The following is a 23,390-nucleotide window of genomic DNA, read 5'->3' on the forward strand; positions in this document are numbered from 1 at the left end:
GAAATTGAAGACAAACACTCAGATACAACTCTGTTTGAGGAAAAATCACAAAAAAGGAAGAAGAAAAATGAAGAAACCCTGAGAATTATGTGGTATACAATCAAAAGCAAAAATTTGCAAGTGATCACAGTTCCAGAACAGGGAAAGAAAATGGAAAACACGGAGAGGATCGTTAAAGAATTGCTGACAGAGACTTCTGTCCAACCTGGCAACATAGACAGAAGCACCATGCCATCCTACCACAGCAAAGATCGAAAAACTAAGTAAAACACATACAAACATCATTCCTGGAACCTGGAGTACCAAATGAAGCGATAGAGAACTCTGCCAAGCACTGAACGGAATAGGAAACTCACAGAAGATGGAGAGCGAGGACAGATACATGCAGAGAGCCCAATCAGCTAATGCAGCATGGACCTGCCATCTTGGACTCCAGTTGGGAATCGGCAGACAGGGAGCATGGGAAAGCAGCTTCGCAGAACTCCCAGCAGAAGACAGAGCAACCAGTAACCAGCAGTACACACTTTCCCATCCCCCATTATCTCTCCACTGCTCAAACTTTGAGCTTCCTGGCTAGCTGCGGTGACTCGGTTGGCCTGGAAGTGCAATATCTGTGCCACTTTGATCTGCCCCATCCATGCTGGAGATCTGTAGACAAGAAGTATGGGAAAGCAGCTTCACAAAGTTTCCAGCAGAAGACGGACCACCCAATAACAAGTGATATATGCTTTCCTAGCTCCCCCATTCCCCCGCTTCAGCCTTCTTGGCTTCCTGCCAACTGCAGTCTCTTGGCTGGGAGGCAAATGCTTTGGCCTCAGGCTGCTTGGATTCACCCTGCCCACAATGGCCAGGCCCCTGAGCAGGTGCTGGTTCTTTCCATCTCTTTTGGTTTCTTCTGTGCCTCCTACCACCTCCCCATCCTTTCTCTGGAACACCTGCCCCTGTGTGCCATCTTTGCTTCTTCCTGAAAGGCTGTAAAGCAAAAATTTTTGAGTGATGGCAGTTCCAGAACAGGAAGAGAAAATGGAAAACACAGAGAGGATCATTGAAGAATTGCTGACAGAAAACTTCCCTAATGTCATGAATTATGAAAAGCTGACCATCCAAGAAGCACAACGAACCCCATATAGGATAGACACCAAAAGAAAAACACCAAGGCATATCATAATAACACTTGCTAAAACCAAAGAAAAAGAAAAAATTCTGAGAGAAAAACAAAAAGTCACATACAGGGAAGAAACAAAAAGAGTAAGCTCTGATTATTCAGCAGAAACCATGTAGGCAAGAAGGCAATGGGATGACATACATAAAACCTTTAAAGAAAAAAATTGCCAACCAAGAATAAAATATCTGCAAAACTTTCATCCAAATATAATGCTGAAATTAGGATATTTCCAGATGAACAGAAATTAAGGGGATATGTAAAAACCAAACCAAAGTTACAAGAATTATTAAAGGAAGTCCTTTGGTCTGAGAACAAACAACATCAGATTACAGCCTGAATCTAGGACACAAAATTGTACCAACCTAGGAAATGAACACTTAAGGACTATCCAAAACCAAAATAATTGCAACAGGGAACCAGAGAGGTTAATCTTTAAATGACAACAATGTTAGAAGGATAAAAGAGAGAATAGATGGTATAGGTATAGAAATTTCTATTGGAGAGGAAGGCAAGATAATACCAAGTAATAATAGACTGGTTCACACCTAGGAAGATAAGGGTAAATTTCAAGGTAACCACAAAGAAATTTAACAAACCTACTCATCAAAATAAAGAAGAAAAATATAAAGATTCAATAAAAACAAAACCTAAAAAAAAAAAAAAAGAAATCCACAAAAAAAAGGAACTCAGCTCAGGAGAGTAAAAGGAAAAAACAAAATGTTAACACCACAAAAAAAAAAAAAAAAAAAATCACTACAAAAGACAGCAATAAACTCACACCTAACAATAATTACACTGAATGTAAATTGCCTAAATGCCCCCATAAAGAGACAGATAGTGACAGAATGAATAAGAAAATAGGATCCATCAAGATGCTGTTTACAAGAGACACACTTTAGAAACAAAAAGTAAATTTATTAAAAATCAAATGATGGAAAAAAACATATCTAGCAAACAACTAACAAAAAAGAGCAGGAGTGGCAATACTAATCTCAGATAAGATGAACCTGAAAACAAAATCCACCATAAAAGACAAAGAAGGGCCCTATATAATGATTAAAGGGATAATCCATCATGAAGACTTAACTATAATAAACATCTACACACCCAATACAGGGCTCCAAAATACATAAAACAAACTCTGACAGCACTGAAAACAGAAATTAACAGTTCCACAATAATAGTAGGAGACTTCAACACACGACTCTCGGTAAAGGACAGAACATCTAGAAAGTAATTCAACAAAGATATAAAAGAGCTAAAGAGCACAATCAGCCAACTTGACCTCAGAGTCATATATAGAACAGTCCACCCAACAGATGCAACGTACACATTCTTTTCCAATGCACGTGGAACGTTCTCCAGAATAGACCACATTTTAGGCCACAGAGCAGCTCTTAACAAAATTCAAAATGTTGAGACAATACAAAGTATCTTCTTTGACCACAATGCCATCAAAGTAGAAATTAACAACAGGAAGATTAAAAAAAATCGATTACATAGAAACTGAATAACACCCTGCTTAAAAACCACTGGGTAATAGAAGAAAACAAAGATGGAGTCAAAAAGTCCCTAGAATCAAACAAAAATGAAAACACATCACACCAAAACCTTTGGGACGCAGCAAAGGCAGTCTTCGGAGGTCAATTTATAGCAATAGAGGCACACATCAAAAAAGAAGAAAGGGACAAAATCAAAACATTAAACAACTTGAACAAATAGAAAGAGAAGAGCAAAAGAAGCCCACAGCCACCAGAAGAAATAATAAAGATCAGAGTGGAAATATATGAAATAAAGAATAGAAAAACAACAGAAAGAATCAACAAAACACAAAGCTGGCTCTTTGAAAGGATCAACAAAATCGACAAACCACTGGCCAAACTGACAAAAGAAAAACGGGAAAGAAAGCAAATATTCCAAACAAGAACAAAATGCGAGACATTACAACAGGCCCAACTGAAATAAAAAGGATCAGAACAGAGTATTATGAAAAACTGTACTCCAATAAATTTGAAAACCAAGAAGAAATGGACAAATTTCTAGAGACACACTACCTACCTGAACTAACACAAAATGACGCTGGAAATCTGAACAGACCCATAACAAGACAAGAGATTGGAAAATTTAAAAAAACACCCAGCAAAAAAAGAAAAAGCCCAGCCCCAGATGGCTTCACTGGAGAATTCTACCAAACATTCAGAGAAGACCTTACACCAGTACTACTCAAACTATTTAAGAACATAGAAAAGGATGCAGTGATACTTCCAAATCTGTTCTATGAAGCCAGCATAACCCTGATACCAAACCCAGACAAAGATACCTCAAAAAAAGAAAATTACAGACCAATATCTCTCATGAATATAGATGCAAAAATTCTGAACCAAATTCTAGCCAATAGAATTCAGCATCATATCAAAAAAATAAGACACCATGACCAAGTAGGATTCATACCAGTATGCAAGAATGGTTCAACATTAGCAAATCAATCAACGTAGTCCACCACATAAATAAAAGGAAAGAAAAGAATCACATGATCATCTCAATCTAAGGCATTTGACAAAGTCCAACACTCATTCCTGATAAAAACTCTCAATAAAATAGGTATAGAAGGGAAATTTCTCAAAATAAGAAAGGGCACCTATGCAAAACCAACGGCCAACATCATTCTCAATGGAAAGAGGCTGAAAACATTCCACTTGAGAACAGGAAGAGACAAGGGTGCCCTTTATCACCACTCCTATTTAATGTTATATTGGAAGTCTTACCTAGAACAATAATGCAAGAAACGCAGGGCATCCAAATTGGTAATGAAGAAGTTAAATTGTCCCTATTTGTGGATGATGGATACAATACTTAGAAAATCCAAAAGACTCCATGAGAAAAGTACTGGAACTAATAGAAAATTCAGCAGAATAGGAGGATATAAGATAAACATACAAAAATCAGTTGGATTCCTATACACCAATAAAGAGAACAATGAAAAGGAAATCTAGAAAACAATGCCGTTTATAATAGCCCTAAAAAAAAATAAAATACTTGGAATAAATCTAACCAGGGATGTAAAAGACCTATACAAACAAAACTACAAAACACCACTGCAAGAAACCAAAAGAGATTTACATAAATGGGAAAACGTATCATGCTCATGGATAGGTAGACTCAACATTGTGAAAACGACAATTCTACCCAAAGAGATTTACAAATACGATAAATACAATACTGATCCAAATACCAATAACATTCTTTAAAGACATAGAAAAACTTATCATTAACTTTATATGGAAAGAGAAGAGGACTCAGATAAGTAAAGCACTGTTGAAGAAGAATAAAGTAGGACTCACACTACCTGACCTCAGAATCTCCTACACAGCTAAGGTAGTCGAAACAGCCTGGTACCGGTACAACGACAGATACATTGACCAATGGAACAGAATTGAGAACCCAGATGTAAATTCATCCACCTAAGGTCACCTGATCTTCAACAAGGGCCCTAAGTCCATTAAATGGGGAAAAGACAGTCTTTTTAACAAATGGTGCTGGCAAAACTGGATGTCCATCTGCAAAAAAATGAAACAGGACCCATACTAATACCATGCACAAAAACTAACTCAAAATGGATCAAATACCTAAATTTAAAGCCAAAAACTATGAAGCTTATAGAAGAAAAAAATGTGATCAATGGTAGAAGCCCTAATACACAGCATTAACAGGATACAAATTACAACTAACAACACACAAGCTCCAGAGGATAACCTAGATAACTGGGATCTTCAAAAATTAAACACTTATGCTCATCAAAAGAGTAAAAAGAGAACCTATAGACTGGGGAAAAAAATTGCCTATTACAAATCAGACAAAGGTCTAATCACTAAAATCTACAAGAAAATCCAAAGCCTCTACAACTAAAAGACAAATAATCCAATTAAAAAATGGGCAAAGGAAATGAACTGACACTTCACCAAAGAAGACATTCAAGCGGCCAACAGACACATGAGGAAATGCTCACAATCTCTAGCCATCAGAGAAATGCAAATCAAAACCACAATGAGATCACAATGAGATACCATCTTACCCCGGAATTAATTGCACGAATCAATAAAACAGAAAATAACGAATGTTGGAGAGGCTGCGGGGAGATTGGAACTCTAATGCCCTGCTCATGGGAATGCAAAATAATACAACCATTTTGGGAAATGATATAGCACTCCCTTAGAAAGCTAGAAATAGAAATATCATATGATCCAGCAATCCCACTCCTAGGAATATATCCTGGAGAAATGAGAGTCATCACATGAATAGATATATGTACACCCATGTTCATTGCAGCATTGTTCACAATAGAAAAAGATGGAAACAACCTAGATGCCCATCAATAGATGAATGGATGAACAAACTGTGATACATGCACACAGTGGAGTATTACACAATGCTAAAGAACAACGATGAATCTGTGAACCATCTCATGACATGGATGCATTTGGAAGACATTATGCTGAGTGAAATAAATCAATCACAAAAGGACAAATAATGTGTGAGACCACTACTATAAAAACCCATGAAAAGGTTTACATGTAAAAAGTAACAATATTTGATGGTTACGAGGGAGGGGAGGGGTGGGGATGGAAAAACACTTAATAGACAATAGACAAGCAGTAACTTTGGTAAACAGTAAGACAGTACACAATACTGGGGAAGCCAGCACAACCTGTACCAGACAAGGCCATGGTAGCTCCATAGACACATCCAAACTCCCTGAGGGACCAAATTGCTGGGTTGAGGGCTGTGGGGACCATGGTCTCAGGGAACATCCAGCTCAATTGGCATAACAGATTTTATAAAGAAAATGTTCTACATTTTACTTTGGTGACTAGCATCTAGGGTCTTAAAAGCCTGTAAGTGACCATCTAGGATACTCCACTGGTCTTACCCATTTGGGAGCAAGGAAGAATAAAGAAAACTAAAGACACAAGGGAAAGATTAGTCCGAAGGACTAATGGACCACATCTACCATGGCCTCCACCAGACTGCATCTTGTAGAACTAGATGGTACCCAGCTACCACCACAGACTGCTCTGACAGGGATCACAATAGAGGGTCCCAGACAGAGCTGGAGAAAAAATTAGGAAAAAATTCTAACTCAAAAAGAAAGACCAGACTTGCTGGCCTGACAGAGACTGGAGAAACCCTGAGAGTATGGCCCTGGGACACCCTTTCAGCTCAGTAATGAGGTCACTCCTGAGGTTAACCCTTCAGCTAAAGATTGAACAGGCTCATGGAAAGAAACAAGACTGGAGGGGTGCACCTGCCGTGTGGCAGGGACTGGAAGGTAGGAGGGAACGGGAAAGCTGGTAATAGGGAACTCAGGGTTGAGAAGGGAGAGTGTTGACATGTCCTGGGGTTGTTAACCAATGTCATACAACAATGTGTATAGGTAGGAGGGAACAGGAAAGCTGGCAATAGGGAAGTCAGGGTTGAGAAGGGAGAGTGTTGACATGTCCTGGGGTTGTTAACCAATGTCATACAATAATGTGTATAGGTAGGAGGGAACAGGAAAGCTGGCAATAGGGAACTCAGGGTTGAGAAGGGAGAGTGTTGACATGTCCTGGGGTTGTTAACCAATGTCATACAACAATGTGTGTACTACCTGTTTGATGAGAAACTAGTTTGTTCTGTAAACCTCCATCTAAAGTTCCATAAAAAAAAAAAAAAAAAAAAAGAGTACTTCGGAAAGGATTCCTCAAAATGCTAAGAGAGCAAAAGGAGTGATTATAACCTGTTCCATAACATCAAGTCTCATTACAGGTGAGGAAAAATTATTGTATTATTATTGTCTAATCAAATAAGTAAGGAGCCCTGATGGCACAGTGGTTAAGCACTCAGCTCCTAACCAACCGAAAGGTCGGTGGTTTGAATCCACTAGCGGCCCCACAGGAGAAAGATGTGGCAGTCTGCTTCCATAAAGATTACAGCCTAGGAAACCCCTGTGGGGCAGCTCTATTCCGTTCTATAGGGTGGCTATGGGTCGGAATCAACTTGACAGGAATGGGTTTTAATCAAATAAATAGCCATTAGCTAGGATTCTGAAATTCTTTGTTTTAAAATATTTCTTAAAAATGTATATGCTGACATGAATGTCTGTCTACCTCAATGAAAACCAAAAATCTAAATCCGTTGCTGTCGAGTCGATTCCAACTCATAGCAACCACATAGACAGAAGAAAACTGCCCCATAGCATTTCCAGGGAGCAGCTAGTGGATTCGAACTGCTGACCTTTTGGCTAGCAGTTGGACGCTTAACCACTGTGCCACCAGAAAAAACTGCACTTCAAATTCTTAATTAATTGAGATTCCACCTCCCATCTTTATTTTCCAGCATCAACCAGCAGCTTTCAGATCCCTTTTCCTATAACCTTGTTCCCCATATCCCTATGTTGTAGTTGTTGTTGTTTTTCTGTCCCATTACAACTATTTTTCATCAATGAAACCAGACTAAGGGACAGAGAAGAAGGCAAGGATGAAAAGGCCATTTTACCTTCTTCCAGTGCCTCGGCATGTCCTCACTCACCTAATTGTGGCTCCTCCTCCTATTTTTCTTTCCCACCCCGCATCCCTCCCCACCACAGGCCTCAGGTTGTGCTCTGCTCCTTCCAGATCCCATGCAACTTTCAAGAAGGAACACCATGAGGCTACAACGAATTCTTCATAAGCCATCTCAACGTATGGGATTTTACCTGGAGGTTAGCATCGTAAGTGACTTTAGGAGAAATCTGACTTGGGACACCATTGTGCTTCACTATAACATTTCCAGGTTCCTGGGTCCCAAGGATTTTAATCTCCTTAAATGATAAGTTATTGGGGTCTTTGTAGGCTGATTGCAAAATCTTCACATCCAATTGGTTCTGCAAAACAAATATGCGAAAGTGCTGCCTGTCATACACAGATTCTCAAGTCACCTAAATATCCGTCACAGACCAAACGTCCAGCTACTCTGAATGCCTCTTAGCTATCTCTACTAATGTGTGCTCATGGAATATAAACACACTTTGTAATCCCCTAAGCAAAAATTAAAAAAAATAAACAGGATCATATGTACATACACACACACACACAGAAAGACATTTTTAAAAACTGCACTTAGAGACACTGACTGCTTTGATTCATCCATGTCATTGCCTCCTTATGCCAGCCTGGATGATTCAATTATTGAGAGTTGAGGCATAAATTCAAACATGTTCACCTGTACTCAGAAATGTATATGAAGCCACAAATATAACTGTACACAGATACCAACACACATGAGCTAATGACCAGGTAAAAGCCCACACTTAAGATTCAGAAAAGTATGCTACTCACCTGCGTGGCGGAAAATTCACAGAAGACATACATGTTATTGGCCACAGTATCTGAAAGCAAGAGGGAGACATGTTGTTGTTGTTGTTGAGTGCCGTCGAGTCATTTCCAACTCATAGCTACCCTACGTACAACAGATTGAAACACTGCCTGATCCTGCACCATCCTCACAATCATTGTGATGCTCGAGCCCATTGTTGCAGCCACTAAGTCAATCCATCTTGTTGAAGGTCTTCCTCTTTTTTACTGATCTCCCACTTTACCAAGCATGATGTCCTTCTCCAGGGACTAATCCCTCCTAATAACATGTCCAATGTATAGGACACGAAGTTGCACCATTCCAACTTCTAAAGAGCCTTCTGGCTGTACTTCTTCCAAGACAGATTTGTTTGTTCTTCTGGCAGTCCATGGTATATTCAATATTCTTCAAACCCATAATTCAAAGGCACCAATTCTTCCTCGGTCTTCCTTATTCATCATCCAGCTTTCGCATATGTATGAGGCGACTGAAAACACCATGGCTTGGGTCAGGCACACGTTAGTCCTCAAGGTGACATCTTTGCTTTTCAACACTTTAAAGAGGTCTTTTGCAGCCAATTTGCCCAATGCAATGTGTCCTTTGATTTCTTGGCTGCTGCTTCCATGGGCGGTGATTGTGGATCCAAGTAAAATGAAATCCTTGCCAACTTCAATCTTTTCTCCATTTATCATGATGTTGCTTATTGGTCCAGTTGTGAGGGCTTTTTTTTCCTTTATGTTGACGTGTACATATGTTGAGGGACATATTAACCCCTCACCACAAAGCTACATCTTGAGAATGATGAGATTGTGACCAGAGTCTCCAAGGCCAAGCCACTGCTCATCCTTCCCCTTTCTACCATAACCTTGAAAAGATTCCCTTCCAAGTGCTTCTGAGACATATGCCTCAAGCAAATCTATTTCCTAAGCTTGAGCAACAAAGCCTGTTAGTATACTGGAAACAGAAAAATGTGCTAAAAAGCATGGATAGATGAATACTCTTTGGTAAAGTACAGGGTCAGCGAAAACAAGGAAAACCCTCAGTGAGATGGATTGGCACAATGGCCCCAACAATGGACTCAAACATAGCAATTATTATGAAGATGGCACAGGACTGGGCAACGTTTCACTCTGTTGAACGTAAGGTCACCGTGAGTCAGTGCTAACCCAGCAGCAGCTAACAACAGCAGGTGAATGAATACCCTCTACAAAAGCGCATCGTCATTGCCTCTCTAACGTGAGTATGTCTTTCACATCAGCATCGTTTGTCCATAAGTGTATTTAGAGAAATGCATACTTTTTTTTTATACATTGAATTATAGCTACAGTCTTGCAAACATTTCTTCCAGGTGCTGGTTGACAATCAAATGACTATCTATTTATGCTGCTGGTGGACAGTAGAATTCTAAGAGCTAGAGATGAGGTGTTCCTCCATTTGTGGTTCCTCTACCACTACGCCCAAGCAGTGCAGCCAGAAACAAAATCACACTCAGTGACCAGCAGGTGGGAAGAGCCATGGACCGAAGATGCAGGTTCAGAATTGGCGGCATTATGACGGCGGTGCTCACCTTTGGCTTCCCCATCGTCCCAGAACAGCTCCCCTTTGGCTTCTTTGTTCTCATCTAGGGCAATAATGAGGCCAAGAGGGTTCCGTCGACTGTAGGAAACAAGATTTATGTAAGAGACAAAGACTTAGGAATTGGGAATGTTGCCACATGAGCTGGACACATTATATTTCAAAGGACAGAAGTTACTAGCAGCAGATGACTCTGCTTTCCACCAGGCATAAAGGCAAAATTGACAGGAGCATCTTTCTCTGATATTGGTAATGTCACAGGAGAGAGAAAACCTGAAACATTTGCAGTATGAAAAGAAACAATGAAGGAGCCAAGAATCTAAGCCCTAGAATCAACGCAGTAGCTTCAGTAAAAGCTGCTGATGCGACTGTTACTGAGAATGTCGACTGTTAGAAAAGAAAGATGACAAGACGGTAGCTGGTGCAGCCTGCTCACTGTAGAGATGCTAAGTGTGGAGAAGCGGGATGGGGGGAGGACATAACTTCCTCCTTGCCTCAGGACCATTTTTACAGAGCAAACAATAAGACAACACAATAAGCCAACTCTATAATGGCAACTTTCTTTATGTGATTCGTTATTAGTTTGTTTTGAGGGAAAAAGAAAACCCTTTAATGATCTACTTTATGATTTAGAACAGAAAACACACAGCATTACTCAGATATGTGGACGTGGCGGGGGGGCGGGGGCCGAGAGAGCTTCATTTGGAGCCTCTCCTCACCTCACCACTCCTTCGGGATAACCCTCAATGCCTGCCCCTGGCGTAGTCTTCCCTATCATGCCATGTGGTATACCTTCACGGCCAGCCTCCCACTGTGCCAGCGAGCCAGGCTCCGCTACCAACAAAAACACCTGCTTTCATTTAACAGGCACGCACTGAGTACCATCTGTTTGCAGTGACACAAAAGAGGTCATTTTAGATATGATAGGAGTCCAGCAGGGTGGTGGACTAGATATTCTGGAGGACACACCCACCAAAATACTACTTCATACTAGGTAAACTACAATACATATTCCTATTATAACATTGCTCGGCTTGTAAGAAAATAAGGGATAGAGCCAAGAGACCAAAAAAACAGCAATGGTGAACCAAAACAAAACGGTAGGCTAAAACCAGAAGGGGGTCCCTGGGCGATGGTGCAACCTGTTAAAGCACTCAGCCTCTAACTGAAAGGCTGAAGGTTTGAGTCTACCCAGAGCCACCTCAGAAGAAAGGTCTGGCAATCTACTTCCAAAAAAGCAGCCATTGAAAATCCTATGGAACACAGCTCTACTCTGACACGTGTGGAGTCACCATGACTTGGGGTCGATTCAGCAGCAGCTGGTTTTTTGTTTTGTTTTAAATCAGAAGCGTCTTCACTAAGCAAAACCCAACATTGTCACAGGACAAAAGCTTACACCGATGCTAAAATCAGGCTACAGAGCCTGGTGATCCAAAGAAGAGAACCTGAACTTCTAATTCCCGTGTGAAGCTGGGATCCTTGAAGGGAACTAACATGACCCCAAGTTGGCAGCATTCCCTTGCTTGTGACCAAAGAGAAAGTAAATCATCTCTAGAGGAATGAGACCCGTCTTTGGGTCTTCGAGGTGACCACATTTTGAAAATCACTAAGAACACCAGGAAACAAGCCAGTAGGAATGAAAGTCAGCAAACATAACTAAAGACAGATTTAAACTCTCCTATAGACTTCAGGGAGCCCTAGTGGCACAGTAGTTAAGAGCTCTGATGTTAACCAAAAGGTCGGCAGTTAGAATCTGCCACCACTCCTTGGAAACCCTATAGGGGAATTCTACTGTCGTCCTATAGAGTCGCTATGAGTCAAAATCGACTCAGCAACGGGTTTGTTTGGTTTAAGGATTTCAGAGGAGCCCTGGTAGGGCAGTGGCTAAGCACTCACTTGCTAACTGAAACGTCAGTGGTTAAAACCCACCAGCTGCTCCAAGGAAGAAAGATGTGGCAGTCTGCTTCTGTAAAGATTTACAGCCTTGGAAACACTATACGGCAGCTCTATTCTGAACTATAGGGTCCATATGAGTTGGAATCAACTTGAAGGCAACAGGCTTGGTTTGGTGGTTTTAAGAATTTCAGAAGGAGCCCTGGTAGCACAGTGGTTAAGCACACAGCTGCTAACTGAAAGGTCGGCTGTTCGAACCCACGAGTCACTTCACAGAAGAAAGATGTGGCAGTCTTCTTCCATAAAGATTACATCCTTGGAAACCTTAAGTGGCTGTTCTATTCTGTCCTATAGGGTCTCTGTGAATCCGAATTGGCTCAATGGCACACAACAACAACAAAGACTTCAGACAATAACATTTTCAGATACAGAGTATAAAATGACTATGATTAAAATATTTTTAAAGTATTCTGGAAATCAACTAAGGACCAAGAAAGTACGTGTGGTCCCAGACTTACGACGGGGTTCTGTTTCAACGATTCTATCGCAAGTCAGTTCTGACGTAAGTCGAATACCTCATTTTTTTCTTAGTTTTCATTATTATTGACTTTTACTATCAGTATCTTTATAAATCTGATCTTCATTTGTCTTTGGAGGTTGGCATGAGAATGGTAGCATCAGCAAAGTCTGTGCTGCAATGCTGTACGCAGTACATATTGTTAACGATAAGATGTACAGAAGAAATGGTTGTAAGCGCAGTTCACCATAACTCAGATATGTCGTAAGTTGGGAACTGCCTGCATACGAAATGACCAGAAAGCTGGAAGTGGCAGCACAGCCTCTGCTGGAAGAGTTGGGGAGTGTTCCTGAAGGTGAAACCTGGGGTAATCTGAAGGATCATTAAGAAAGCACCAGGCCTCCATTCACATGGAGGAACAGAGGAAGAAGAGTCAAGAATCAGAGGAGGAAGTGAAATGTGTGGTTAATTGCCTCCGTGAACAACTGGCTCCTTTTCTATGAGACCAGTTCTACTCCAGATGGTGCCTGGCTACCATTACTGAATGTTCTGATCAAAGATTCTATAGAAGAATCTTGATCAAAGAGGGGAAAATGCGGGACAGAATTTCAAATACTCAGTGGAATCCAGACTTTCTGCAGATACTGAGGCTGGATGAACCCCTGAAACTATTGCCCTGAGATAATTCTTAAACCTTAAAACTTAGACCAAAAATATCCCCTGAAGTCTTCTTTGGAGGAAACAATAATCTAACGTAATTAGTAAAGTATGTCTGCCCTGAGCTTTGTGTCCTATTACAGAATGGTCTATGTGAGATCAAATTGACAACGGCAACTCAAAAGGTTGGATGAGAAACTTAGGGAGCAGTAAATTTGAGTTAATGGCGGTGGAATAATTTGGAACTGGGTAGCAAGAATGGTTGCATAACTTGAAGAATGCAATCGATGTCGCTGAATTGTATCTGTAGAAATTGTTTAAATGGTATATCTTTGCTGTGCATATTTTTACCAAAATAAAAAATAAATAAGTGACAACAAAATGAAATAAAAGGAAAAAAAAAAAGAGTACACCAGGCAAAGAATGTTGGAAAGGGCAACAGGTTCAGATGCTCACACGCAGTAAAATGGGTGAATATGTTTGCCTATTGGCAAGATTTTTTTTAATGTATTTTTTTTAAATTATACTTAAGATGAAAGTTTACAGAACTAGCTTCTCATTAAACAGTTAGTACACATGTTGTTTTATGACATTGATTAACTACCCCATGACATGTCAACACTCTCCCTTTCTCGAACTTGGCTTCCCTATTACCAGCTTTCCTATCCCCTCCTGCCTTGTCGTCCTTGCCCCTGGGCTGGTGTGCCCCTTTAGTCTCATTTTATTTTATGGGCCTGTCCCGTCTTTGGCTGAAGGGCGAACCTCAGTAGTGACTTCATTACTGAGCTAAAACAGTATCCAGAGGCCATACTCTTGACGTTTCTCCAGTATCTGTCAGGCCAGTAAGTCTGGTCTTTTTTTGTATCAGCAAGACTTTTGGCATGGCTGGTTTATCAGTGAGTATTAAGGTGTGGCAGGAGATATAGCAGTGAGGGTAACTGGGAAGCAGATTGTGATTGGCCTTGAACGTTCTATTAATTCAAGACTTTGGCCTTCAAGTAGGGGAAACATGAACTGAGATTTTCATTTTAGAAAGACAATTTTGGTATCAGAGTGTAGAACAGTCTGAAGCTGAACAATTACAGAAAAAGAAACCAGCTGGTATTGGATTCAGGTATATCTTCCATTTGGTTAGCAGCCTTAGCACTTAACCATTATACCATACCAGGATTTCCTATCTTCCATTAGTATCATAAATCATCTACAGTTTGAGAAATTCAGGTAGCAAAGAAGGTTCTAAAGAAAAGACATGTCCCCACCCTCCAAAGCATTCCTAGTGTAAAAAAAAAAAAAAAAGAAGAAGACTTTTAGAGACCCATAGGTATAACCGTGCAACTCTTAAATCACCTTTGTGCAGATGGAGATGGAGATGGAGGTCTACAATTCTAGTATCAAAGGTGCATAAAGGAGAAATCAGTGGCACAGGGGAGATGTGTGTCTCCTGGGAGGCTGAGTAACTTTTTAGCCTGGTCATGAACCACAGGAAAGAGTTCAGTGGGAGTAAAGAAGTGGGCTGCTCAGATTATAGGGGTGGAGGGGGAACCCCACGCTCTAGAAATGGGAGTGAGTGAGTCGTAAGTTCCATGGATGGAAGGCCCCGTCAGAGCAGGGAGGGTGGACAGCCATGTGGTTTGAGGGACTGAGGGGTTTCCCAGGACAGTACTAGGCACTAAACCAGGACAGTTCTGGGCCAACCAGGACACTGAGCACCTGGCAGGTAGTGCATTTTGAGGAGAAACTGGGGCGGGGGGGGGGGTGGTGGTTAAGGAAGGACAGTGAATAAGCCCTTTCAAAATCCACTCAGACACAGCTCTAAATCTGCAGCTCCTACAAAAGGGACTGCAGGAAACTCAGGGGACAGTTTGATGTCCCCCCCACACACACCAGTGCCCTTCCTCCCACAACACACTGTCTTCAGTGTGATCAGCACATGGGAGCAGGAGAGACCGATCAAACGCAGCCCACAGCCACATGTACCTGGCCTCAGTGGTGGTGCTGGGTTCCTGGGTGGGGAAGATGTAGCCTCCTCTGAGGTGGAGTCCGATTTTGTCTCCAGGAAGTTCCATCTCAACTTGTTGCTTACGCCACCGTATTCGGGCCCCCTAAGTGTGCAGATAAACAAAGACATGGGCGTGTGCAGGACACTCTTCTCCCCCAGTGGTCCATGGCTGAGTTATCTACAGCTCTCCCCTTTCCATCAGCTCGATGGGCAACTCCAAACACAACAAGGAAAAAAATAATAGGCACAACAGGCTTTGGTCTCAGTTGGGGGTTTGTCAAACATGGATGCCTGCTGAGGCTGGCCTACGAATGGAGAGTTCCAGATGAGCAAGCTGGTCCTGACCAAGCTCCAATGGCCTACAGGGTCCTCCAGGATTCGCTCATGGGGACTCTGACTCTGTATCTGATGGCTGAGTAAGATATCTGACAATCCTCTTTGTAGCCCTCCATCCTGAATGACGTTGGTGACTTGGCTCACTCTATCCCACTCTGCTGAGAAGTTACAGAAACACCCCCAGAGCACCCCCATGCCAGTGGCCCCTGTGGACTGAAGTTGACATGAAGTCAAAGCTACTTACAGTCTCGTATTCGTACCAGACGGCATCGGGCACGTAGGCCAGCACTTTCTCTGCACCCTGAAAGTCAAAGGAACGTTGCCCCTTGTGGCCCAGCCTCTGAAGGGGATAAGCGGGTTTCCCAGCATTCCCCAGGGGAACTCCCTAGTCATACACCGAGAAGGCAGAAATAACCTTTCTTTCCCCTGTTTCCCAATTGTGCTTTTCTTCTTCCTTTCCTCTCAGAATAAGAGAGGTGATGACTTAGCAACCCACAGAAAAATCCCAATGGGACCACATTTGGGAGAATAATAATAAAAACCAGTAACAAAAATGCAGCATGGACTGTGGTACAAGTTCCAGCTTTGCAAGTCTGGGAGGATTACCTCATCTACCCTTCCAGAACCCCACTTTTAGAGGTGGGGAGCCGGCACCTTCACTTGCCCCCAGCCACATAGGTGCTAAGTGGCAGAGGTGACAACCCACTGGGGCCGCCGTGACTCTAGAGTCTGAGGGCAGCCACTGCTTCTCCTGGCTCTGCGTCACGGAGCCAGAAGGGATCGGCCATCAGAACTGACAACTACCCCAGGTGCTGCAGCCGGTCCTATGCTGAATGGGAACTTGGTCAAGAGAAGAAGTCTTCTGGAGAAGAAAATGTGAGAGTATCCGAGGTCCAGTGTCCCAAAGTCCCAGCACAGCCCACCCGAGGCTGGCTCGGCCACAGCGTTGGAAAAGGGCCGGGAGCGCAGACAACAGAAAGGTCTCAAGTAGGGAGCAGGAAGAGAGGCAGACAGCACATATGTATCCCTGTAGGAAACTTGCCTCATCCAAAACTGGAGTGATGAGGAGGCCTGGCCCCCACAGAAACTGCCGGTGCACATCCCAAGTGCTGCTGTCGCTGTAGAACCTGGAGACACGAGAAGGATGACGTCAGCAAATTATATGTTGCAACTTCGTATGTAGGACATGTTACCAACGATAACAACAGCTCGTCACCGTCAAGTTGATTCCGACTCACAGCGACCCTATAGGACAGAGTAGAAGTGCCCTATAGAGTTTCGTAGCTGTAATCTTTAGCAGAGAAACTGTCCCTGAGGTTCGGGCCAGTGTCCCTGGCCACTCTCCCCAGCCTGTCCGTAACACACAGGTTGCCTGCTGGGTCAACCCCCCAAATTACTCCGTGACATTCACTCAACCCACCTCCCTGCCCCACTCACAGACCCACTTGCCGGCCTCTCCCCAGTCCCTGCAGCATCCCAGTCCTCCCTCAGGTTGGTCAGAAGTTCCCATCCTAACATCTATACTGGGAGATCCCAGGCTATGACTCTATGTGCCCTCTCCTTAAAAAAAAAAAAAAAAAAAAAATTTTTTAGAACTTCAGTTGACCTACAAGCAGGACATGGATCTGATCGTGAAAATCAGCTAATTTAAGCTTTTACCCTTCTATCTTCTAGGGTATCTGCCTTTTAATAGGCAATTCCAGGAAATGGCAAAATCTTTGACAAATAAATGAATATATAATGGTGGAAATATGTGCTGAGAGCCTTGTGTGTCAGACACTTAGTGGAGCCGACTATATTTTGACAAGGAAAGGCATTTAAGCACAGTTTTTTTAGACTTGAGTTAGAGATACCCAGTGGCTGATACTCAGTGGCTGCTAATTAGAATTTTGGAGTTCTAAAAATCTTCTAGAATATTCTTCTCTGTGTACAAATGACTGGCCCACTCCTAGAACCTGAAAATAGACCTGAAATCATAGCGCATCATGACAGGAAGAGACCTTCCTGATCAAACTACCAAAACCTTTGAATTATGACCGAAGGATCAAAGAACTTGAATAATTTGTCTCCATTACAGTGTGAGTAGGGGGAACAAAGAAAGGACCTCGAGTCCACGACTTTGAGGCCACTGCTATCCCCAAATGGAATCAGGATATAAAACTTACATACATCCCTTGAGTAGTATCTAGACAGCAATGCCCTCACAAAACCATCTAGATATTCCAGTTTGGGAGTCGTGCGTGGTGAGAATGGTTAACACGCTCAGCTGCTAACCAAAAAGTTTGGAGGTTTGAGTGCATCTAAAGGCATCTTGGAAGAAAGGCCTGGAGATCTACTTTCAAAAAAAATCAGCCACTGAATACTCTTTAGAGTAAAGTTCCACTCTGACACACCTGGGGTCGCCATGAGCCGGAGTCAACCTGAGGGCCACTGGTTATTATTATTCCAGTTTGAAAAAATATATGAATAATGGCTTGGATTGTTTTAATTTTCACTCTGATGTTATAGGCAATGTCACCTGGTTGCATCAACAAGACCCCTTTGGGTTAGGCAGACTCACTCGTGCAGCAGGGGCCGGGCTACTGTGTCCCCGCGGGTGTGCGCATGGTAGAAAAGGGTGTACAGGTAGGGCAGCAAGGTGTATCTGATGTTCAGGTAGTGCCTGGAGGAGTTGAGCAGCAGGGAGTCAGCTCCAAAGGAGGCAGGGTCCTGAGCCTGGGAAGAGACAGACGGTTGCAATTCTGTTTGGCTGTGGAATGGCAGAAGCACTGGAGAATTCCAGCCCTCATTCATGGCCGGCAACCAAGAGTCTCATCGCTGAGCAGCCTGGAGCCTTCACTCCACACTGGACTCTGAGCAGTGCCAACAGGTAAAGGGACATCAGTTCACAAAGCAAGCACACCTCCTGCCTCGTTAGCTCCCTAGCCCTGGTGGTGCAGTAGTTAAGAACTTGACTCCTAACCAAAAGGTCGGCAGTTTGAATCCACCAGCTGCTCCTTAGAGACCCTGTGGAGCAGTTCTACTCTGTTCTATAGGGTCGCTATGAGTCAGAATCAATGTGTTTGTTTTAGCATTTTCCTCGGAAAATTACCATTTAAATAATTTTGAAGTCTTTGATTTTCATTACAACATGAATACCATTGACAAAGTGCACAGAGGTTTGAGGAAACCCTTTAGACAGGCCAACAGCAGAAATAATGGGGGTCCCTGGGCAGTGCAAATAGTGAATGTGCTCAGCTACTAACCAAAAGGTTGGAAGGTTGAGTCCACCCAGAGGTGCCTCAGAAGAAGGGCCTGGCAATCAATTTTCAAAAAATCAGTCATTGGAAACCCTATGAAACGGTTCTACTCTGACACACACAGGGTTGCCCGAGTCGCAGCTGATGCAACAGCAACCGGTTACTGGTAGGAATGGCACATCTAATGGTGAAGTACGGGTGCAAACAGCGGAGAAAATGCGCATGAGGGAGGCATATGTCAGAAGTTGGCTCAAAAGGTTTTTTGGCCAGGATAAGGACAGACCCAGTGCTAACGTACACCACAAATTTGCGGATCATATCCCCTGGGAGCCTCACCTTGTAGCCTTGGCAATTGTGATTCCGGGAAAATGGGTAGAACGCTCCCAGCTGCATCCACCTTCTGCAGAGCTCCTCAGAGACATCCATCAAGAAGCCACAGATGTCAGCACCCACCTAGAGGACACAGGGACAGTGGGACGCCCCGCTTTCACCACCTTCCTTTCCTTCCAGCTGGGGTTGCTAACACTTCTTACTGAAAGGCTAGTGACACATGGAATATTAAATATACCATGGACTGCCAAAAGAATGAACAAATCTGTCTTGGAAGAAGTACAGCCAGAATGCTCCTTAGAAGGAAGGATGGCTAGACTGTGTCTTTACATACTTTGGACATGTTGTCAGGAGGGATCAGTCCCTGGAGAAGGACATCATGCTTGGTAGAGTACAGGGTCAGCACAAAAAGGGGAAGCCTCTCAACAAGATGGTTTGACACAGTGGCTGCAACAATGGGCTTAAGTATAACAATGATTGTGAGCATGGCGAAGGACGGAGCAGTGTCTCATTCTGTGGTGCACAGGGTCCCTGTGAATTGGAACCAACTTGATGGCACCTAAAAACAAACAACAATTATCTAGACATGGAGCCCTGGTGACACAGTGGTTAAGAGCTTGACTGCTAGCCAAAGGGCTGTAGTTTGAGTCCACCAGCCGCTCCTTGGGGAGACCCTACGGGGCAGTTCTACTCTGTCTGATAGTGTTGCTGTAAGTCGGACTCAACGGCAATGGGTTTTTAATTACATAATGCCACTTAAGCATACAGTAGCTTTTAAATGAATAAATCTCATTGCCCTCGAGCTGATTTCAACTCATAAAGACCCTATAGGACACAGTAGAACTAACCCACAGGGTTTCCAAAGATGTAACCTTTATGGAAGCACACTGCCATATCTTTCTTCCGTGGAACCACCGACCGTTCAGTGAGCAACCTAGTGCTTAAGCAATGTGCCACCAGGGCTCCTTTCTGATGAGTGAAAAAAAATCCAAACCAAACCCATTGCCAGACTCTGATCCATTGCTTTTCTATTTGGACACTTCCAGGGTCTCCTTACTGCTTATCCTATTAGCCCTTCACCACCTGGCCCCAATCCACTTTTCCAGCAACATTTTCTACCCCAGACTCCCCAGGAATCCTATGCACCACAAATACTCCCTTAAGATTACCTTTTCCCCAGTTAGTCTGGTGAAATAGACCCACTTTTCACAGTAAACACAAGTGCCATCTTTTCCATTAAGTTTCTCTTGACTCTCTTTCCCGACTCTTTGTCCCACATAATCTCGTCAGGGTTAATAAGTCCCTTTCTCAGAATCTCCCTGAACGTTAAATTACACGTCCCAGTTAGCACTCTCAGCTTGCACAATTATTTGCTTCCATATCTAGCTCCTCTTAGTAAACGGTAAACCCTTGGGGGAAGAGAGGGTGTTTTTGTTACTTTTGCTTTTCTTCACCCTCACCGTTCATGCCTAGCTCAGTGCCTGGCACACAGTAGGAGATTAATTACTATATATGTTGAATTTAACTAAAAGATGCCAAAACCACCTCTACGGTTTGGGCAATGTTCTGTTTATTGATCCGGGTGCTGGATTCACAGATGCTGTGTTCAGTTTGTACAGTTCATCAGCTATGTGCTTAGTGCTGGGTGCGTTTTTCTGTATATATGCTGTACTTCAAGAAGAAGAAATATCCCAGGGATAGTATTTCAAGGTTGCATTATCCTTATAAGGCAGCACAGAAAGAACGTGGTGGCACCAGAGCCATACTGACGCAGCTGTAGCATGTGCTCTTAAGACATTAAATCCCTAGGCCATAGTGGGCAGGAGAGTGGTGCTTTATGGTTTGGAGCTTTCTAGAATGAGGCTTGCTGGGGATTGAGGTTCAGAGGGGAACTTGGGATGAGTACTTGCCATTGGAATACCAAAAAGGTTGAACTCAAGTACGCCGGGGATGGACCATCGGAGGTCGTCCCAGGTGGCCGTGTTGTCCCCTAGCCAATGAGCTGCAAACTTGCCAGACCCCGCAAAGGTAGAGCGGGTTAGAATGAAGCTCCTCTTATTGGGGAATACAGTCTTGACAGCTCTAGAAACAGACAGAGATTTAGGGAGTCAGTGTGTGACCTTAGCTTGTCTCAGCCCAGGGACTTCAGTAAGGATACCAAGGATCTGAAAAGCAAATACCCCGTTCTTCCCTTCTCATTCTCTCCCAGTAGAGTGAGAGCTGCTAGTAGGAGCAGTCTGCATCATGGAGTATGTTTGTGTTTGGCTTTAATGTGTTTTGTGTATACCATTAACCTCATAATGGCCAAGAATTTCAAAACCTGCCTTGAAAAGCCTAGTACGTAGAGGCATACAATTTTTACAGAACAACAGATGTGTATCTCTTGTTCTTTCATATTGTGTGACTTCACAAAACTAGATTTATAAACAGCCTATTGGAACTTAAACTGTCTTTAAGTAGAAACTCTTTGGTAATCATTTTGTAATAAGAAAACACATTTTAAAACTATATGTGTATGTGTGTGCTTTTATAATGATACCTAAATATATACAATTTATATATCTTTAATTAGAAGTCTATACTTATATGTTAAAACTTTAGGTATAGAACTTCTTCAACAACTTTCAAAATGGGTACAATTACATGCATGGCATTGCTAGTGTACGAATGTGTTTTTTTTGCAGGGGGTAGAATCTGGCTTCCAGCTGTCACTGTTACAGTAAGTATAGTAAACCTTCAATGCCTTTTCCTCACTATAGAATCTGAGTCTACACACAGAGGCAGACACAGCATGGTAGAAGGACGTTGACCCAGTATCTAAAACCCCAAAACACATCGATGTTGACAAGTCGCATACCCTCTACACTCCAGTCTGTATAAGTGGCATGGGGGATAACTACCGGCTTTGGACAAATGCAGAAATGGGCTTAAATCTTACTTTTGCTGTTTATTAGCTCTTTGATCTTGAGCAAGTTACTGCACTTCTTTCTTCCTACCTTTGTTCTAGATATCCACTCATTCCTTCATTTTATATGTTCAACAATTTTTATTGGATTCCATGCTTCCTAGGTGCCAGGCAGTTTCTTTATTCATTCAGTAAGGATGACCATACTTTTTTTGCAGAGTTTTTGAAAGATAATGCACACAAGTCACCCGACATCTACGAAGATGGATAACTGGGCATGTACTCAGTCTACAGCAGGTGTGGTCTTACTCAGCAGTGGAGATCGCCATGGAGTAGCCATACAGGTTGTGGACATCGTACTGCTTGCCCCAGTGCTGCACGGCATCCATGCAGAGGCTTTTGCGGAACAGGTACCCGTCCAGGACACCTGGAGTGAGAGAGTGGGTGGTCAGCAAGAGCCTGGGATGCCCAGCGCCTTGGGTATCATGGAACCTGCTTGGTGGCATCGTGGGCCACCATGGATTGTGGCCAGCCTGTAACCAATCATGCTTTGGGGTCATTTCTCCAATACAGAAATAAATTGTGCTGACCTCACACACCCTCCCACCCGGGTCCTCCTGTGACTAGAGGTGGGCATTTGGAGCAAGAGGATCTACTCAGCCTCAAGTAGAGGTTCAAGCTGAATTCTTCAAACCGAGCAAAGTTAAGTGGCCCAAGAATTGGGCGAAAGCATAAATTAATTTCTGATCTCTCCTCTCCCTTGACCGTGTCTTATAAGGAATGACTTCTCAACCTCTCTTTCCTTCAACTATTCTTTTCCACTCCTGCTGCCCCACTCTGCCCTGATCCAAATTACATTTGGACCTAACTGTTGAAATAGCTTCTCAGTGGCCTCTTTATTTCTGGCCTCCCTTCTAGTTCATCCTGCACGTTAATGCCAGATTACTCTCCAAGATCATTCAAGTTTGACACTTCCTCTTACTAAAATATAAATAGCTTCTATCATCAAAAGTGTGAAGTGTAAACTGTTTAGTTCTCACCCAAGGCCCTCAACTCTGGATTCTGGCCTACCTGCCCTGATTGCCTGTCTTCTCATCAGAATGGACCAGCCAGCCAACTACACTAGTTGTCGTTGAGTCAGTTCTGACTCCTAGAGACCCTATGTGTGTCAAAGTAGAATCGTGCTCCATAGGGTTTTCCGTGGCTGATTTTTCAGAAGTAGAAGCACCTCCAGGTGGACCTGAACCTTCAACCTTTTGGTTAGCAGCCATTTGCACACCAGAATGGAAGCCTTCCTAAAATGGTTTGATCTAGATGCTTCATTCCTTTCTCAATCAAGATACAACTTGCCTGTGGGCCTCTAGCTTTTTTCTAACTACAAGGAATGCCTGGGTCCAGGGCCACAC

General features: G+C 42.9%; 1 protein-coding gene across 1 annotated transcript in view; it reads right to left on the reverse strand.

Annotated features, from left to right (window-relative positions):
* Positions 1 to 23,390, reverse strand: part of MGAM (maltase-glucoamylase) — a 147,397-nt gene that overhangs the window by 41,894 nt on the left and 82,113 nt on the right. Inside the window, exons 15-24 of the mRNA XM_064289623.1 lie at positions 22,294 to 22,411; positions 20,990 to 21,161; positions 19,086 to 19,202; positions 18,071 to 18,225; positions 16,553 to 16,637; positions 15,755 to 15,811; positions 15,153 to 15,277; positions 10,101 to 10,189; positions 8,518 to 8,567; positions 7,896 to 8,063 (exon numbers count right to left, since the gene is read on the reverse strand). Coding sequence (XP_064145693.1) covers positions 7,896 to 8,063; positions 8,518 to 8,567; positions 10,101 to 10,189; positions 15,153 to 15,277; positions 15,755 to 15,811; positions 16,553 to 16,637; positions 18,071 to 18,225; positions 19,086 to 19,202; positions 20,990 to 21,161; positions 22,294 to 22,411 — 1,136 coding nt within the window. The remainder of the gene's footprint in view (positions 1 to 7,895; positions 8,064 to 8,517; positions 8,568 to 10,100; positions 10,190 to 15,152; positions 15,278 to 15,754; positions 15,812 to 16,552; positions 16,638 to 18,070; positions 18,226 to 19,085; positions 19,203 to 20,989; positions 21,162 to 22,293; positions 22,412 to 23,390) is intronic.

The sequence above is a fragment of the Loxodonta africana genome, chromosome 8, assembly GCF_030014295.1.
Source record: "Loxodonta africana isolate mLoxAfr1 chromosome 8, mLoxAfr1.hap2, whole genome shotgun sequence".
NCBI lineage: Eukaryota > Metazoa > Chordata > Mammalia > Proboscidea > Elephantidae > Loxodonta > Loxodonta africana.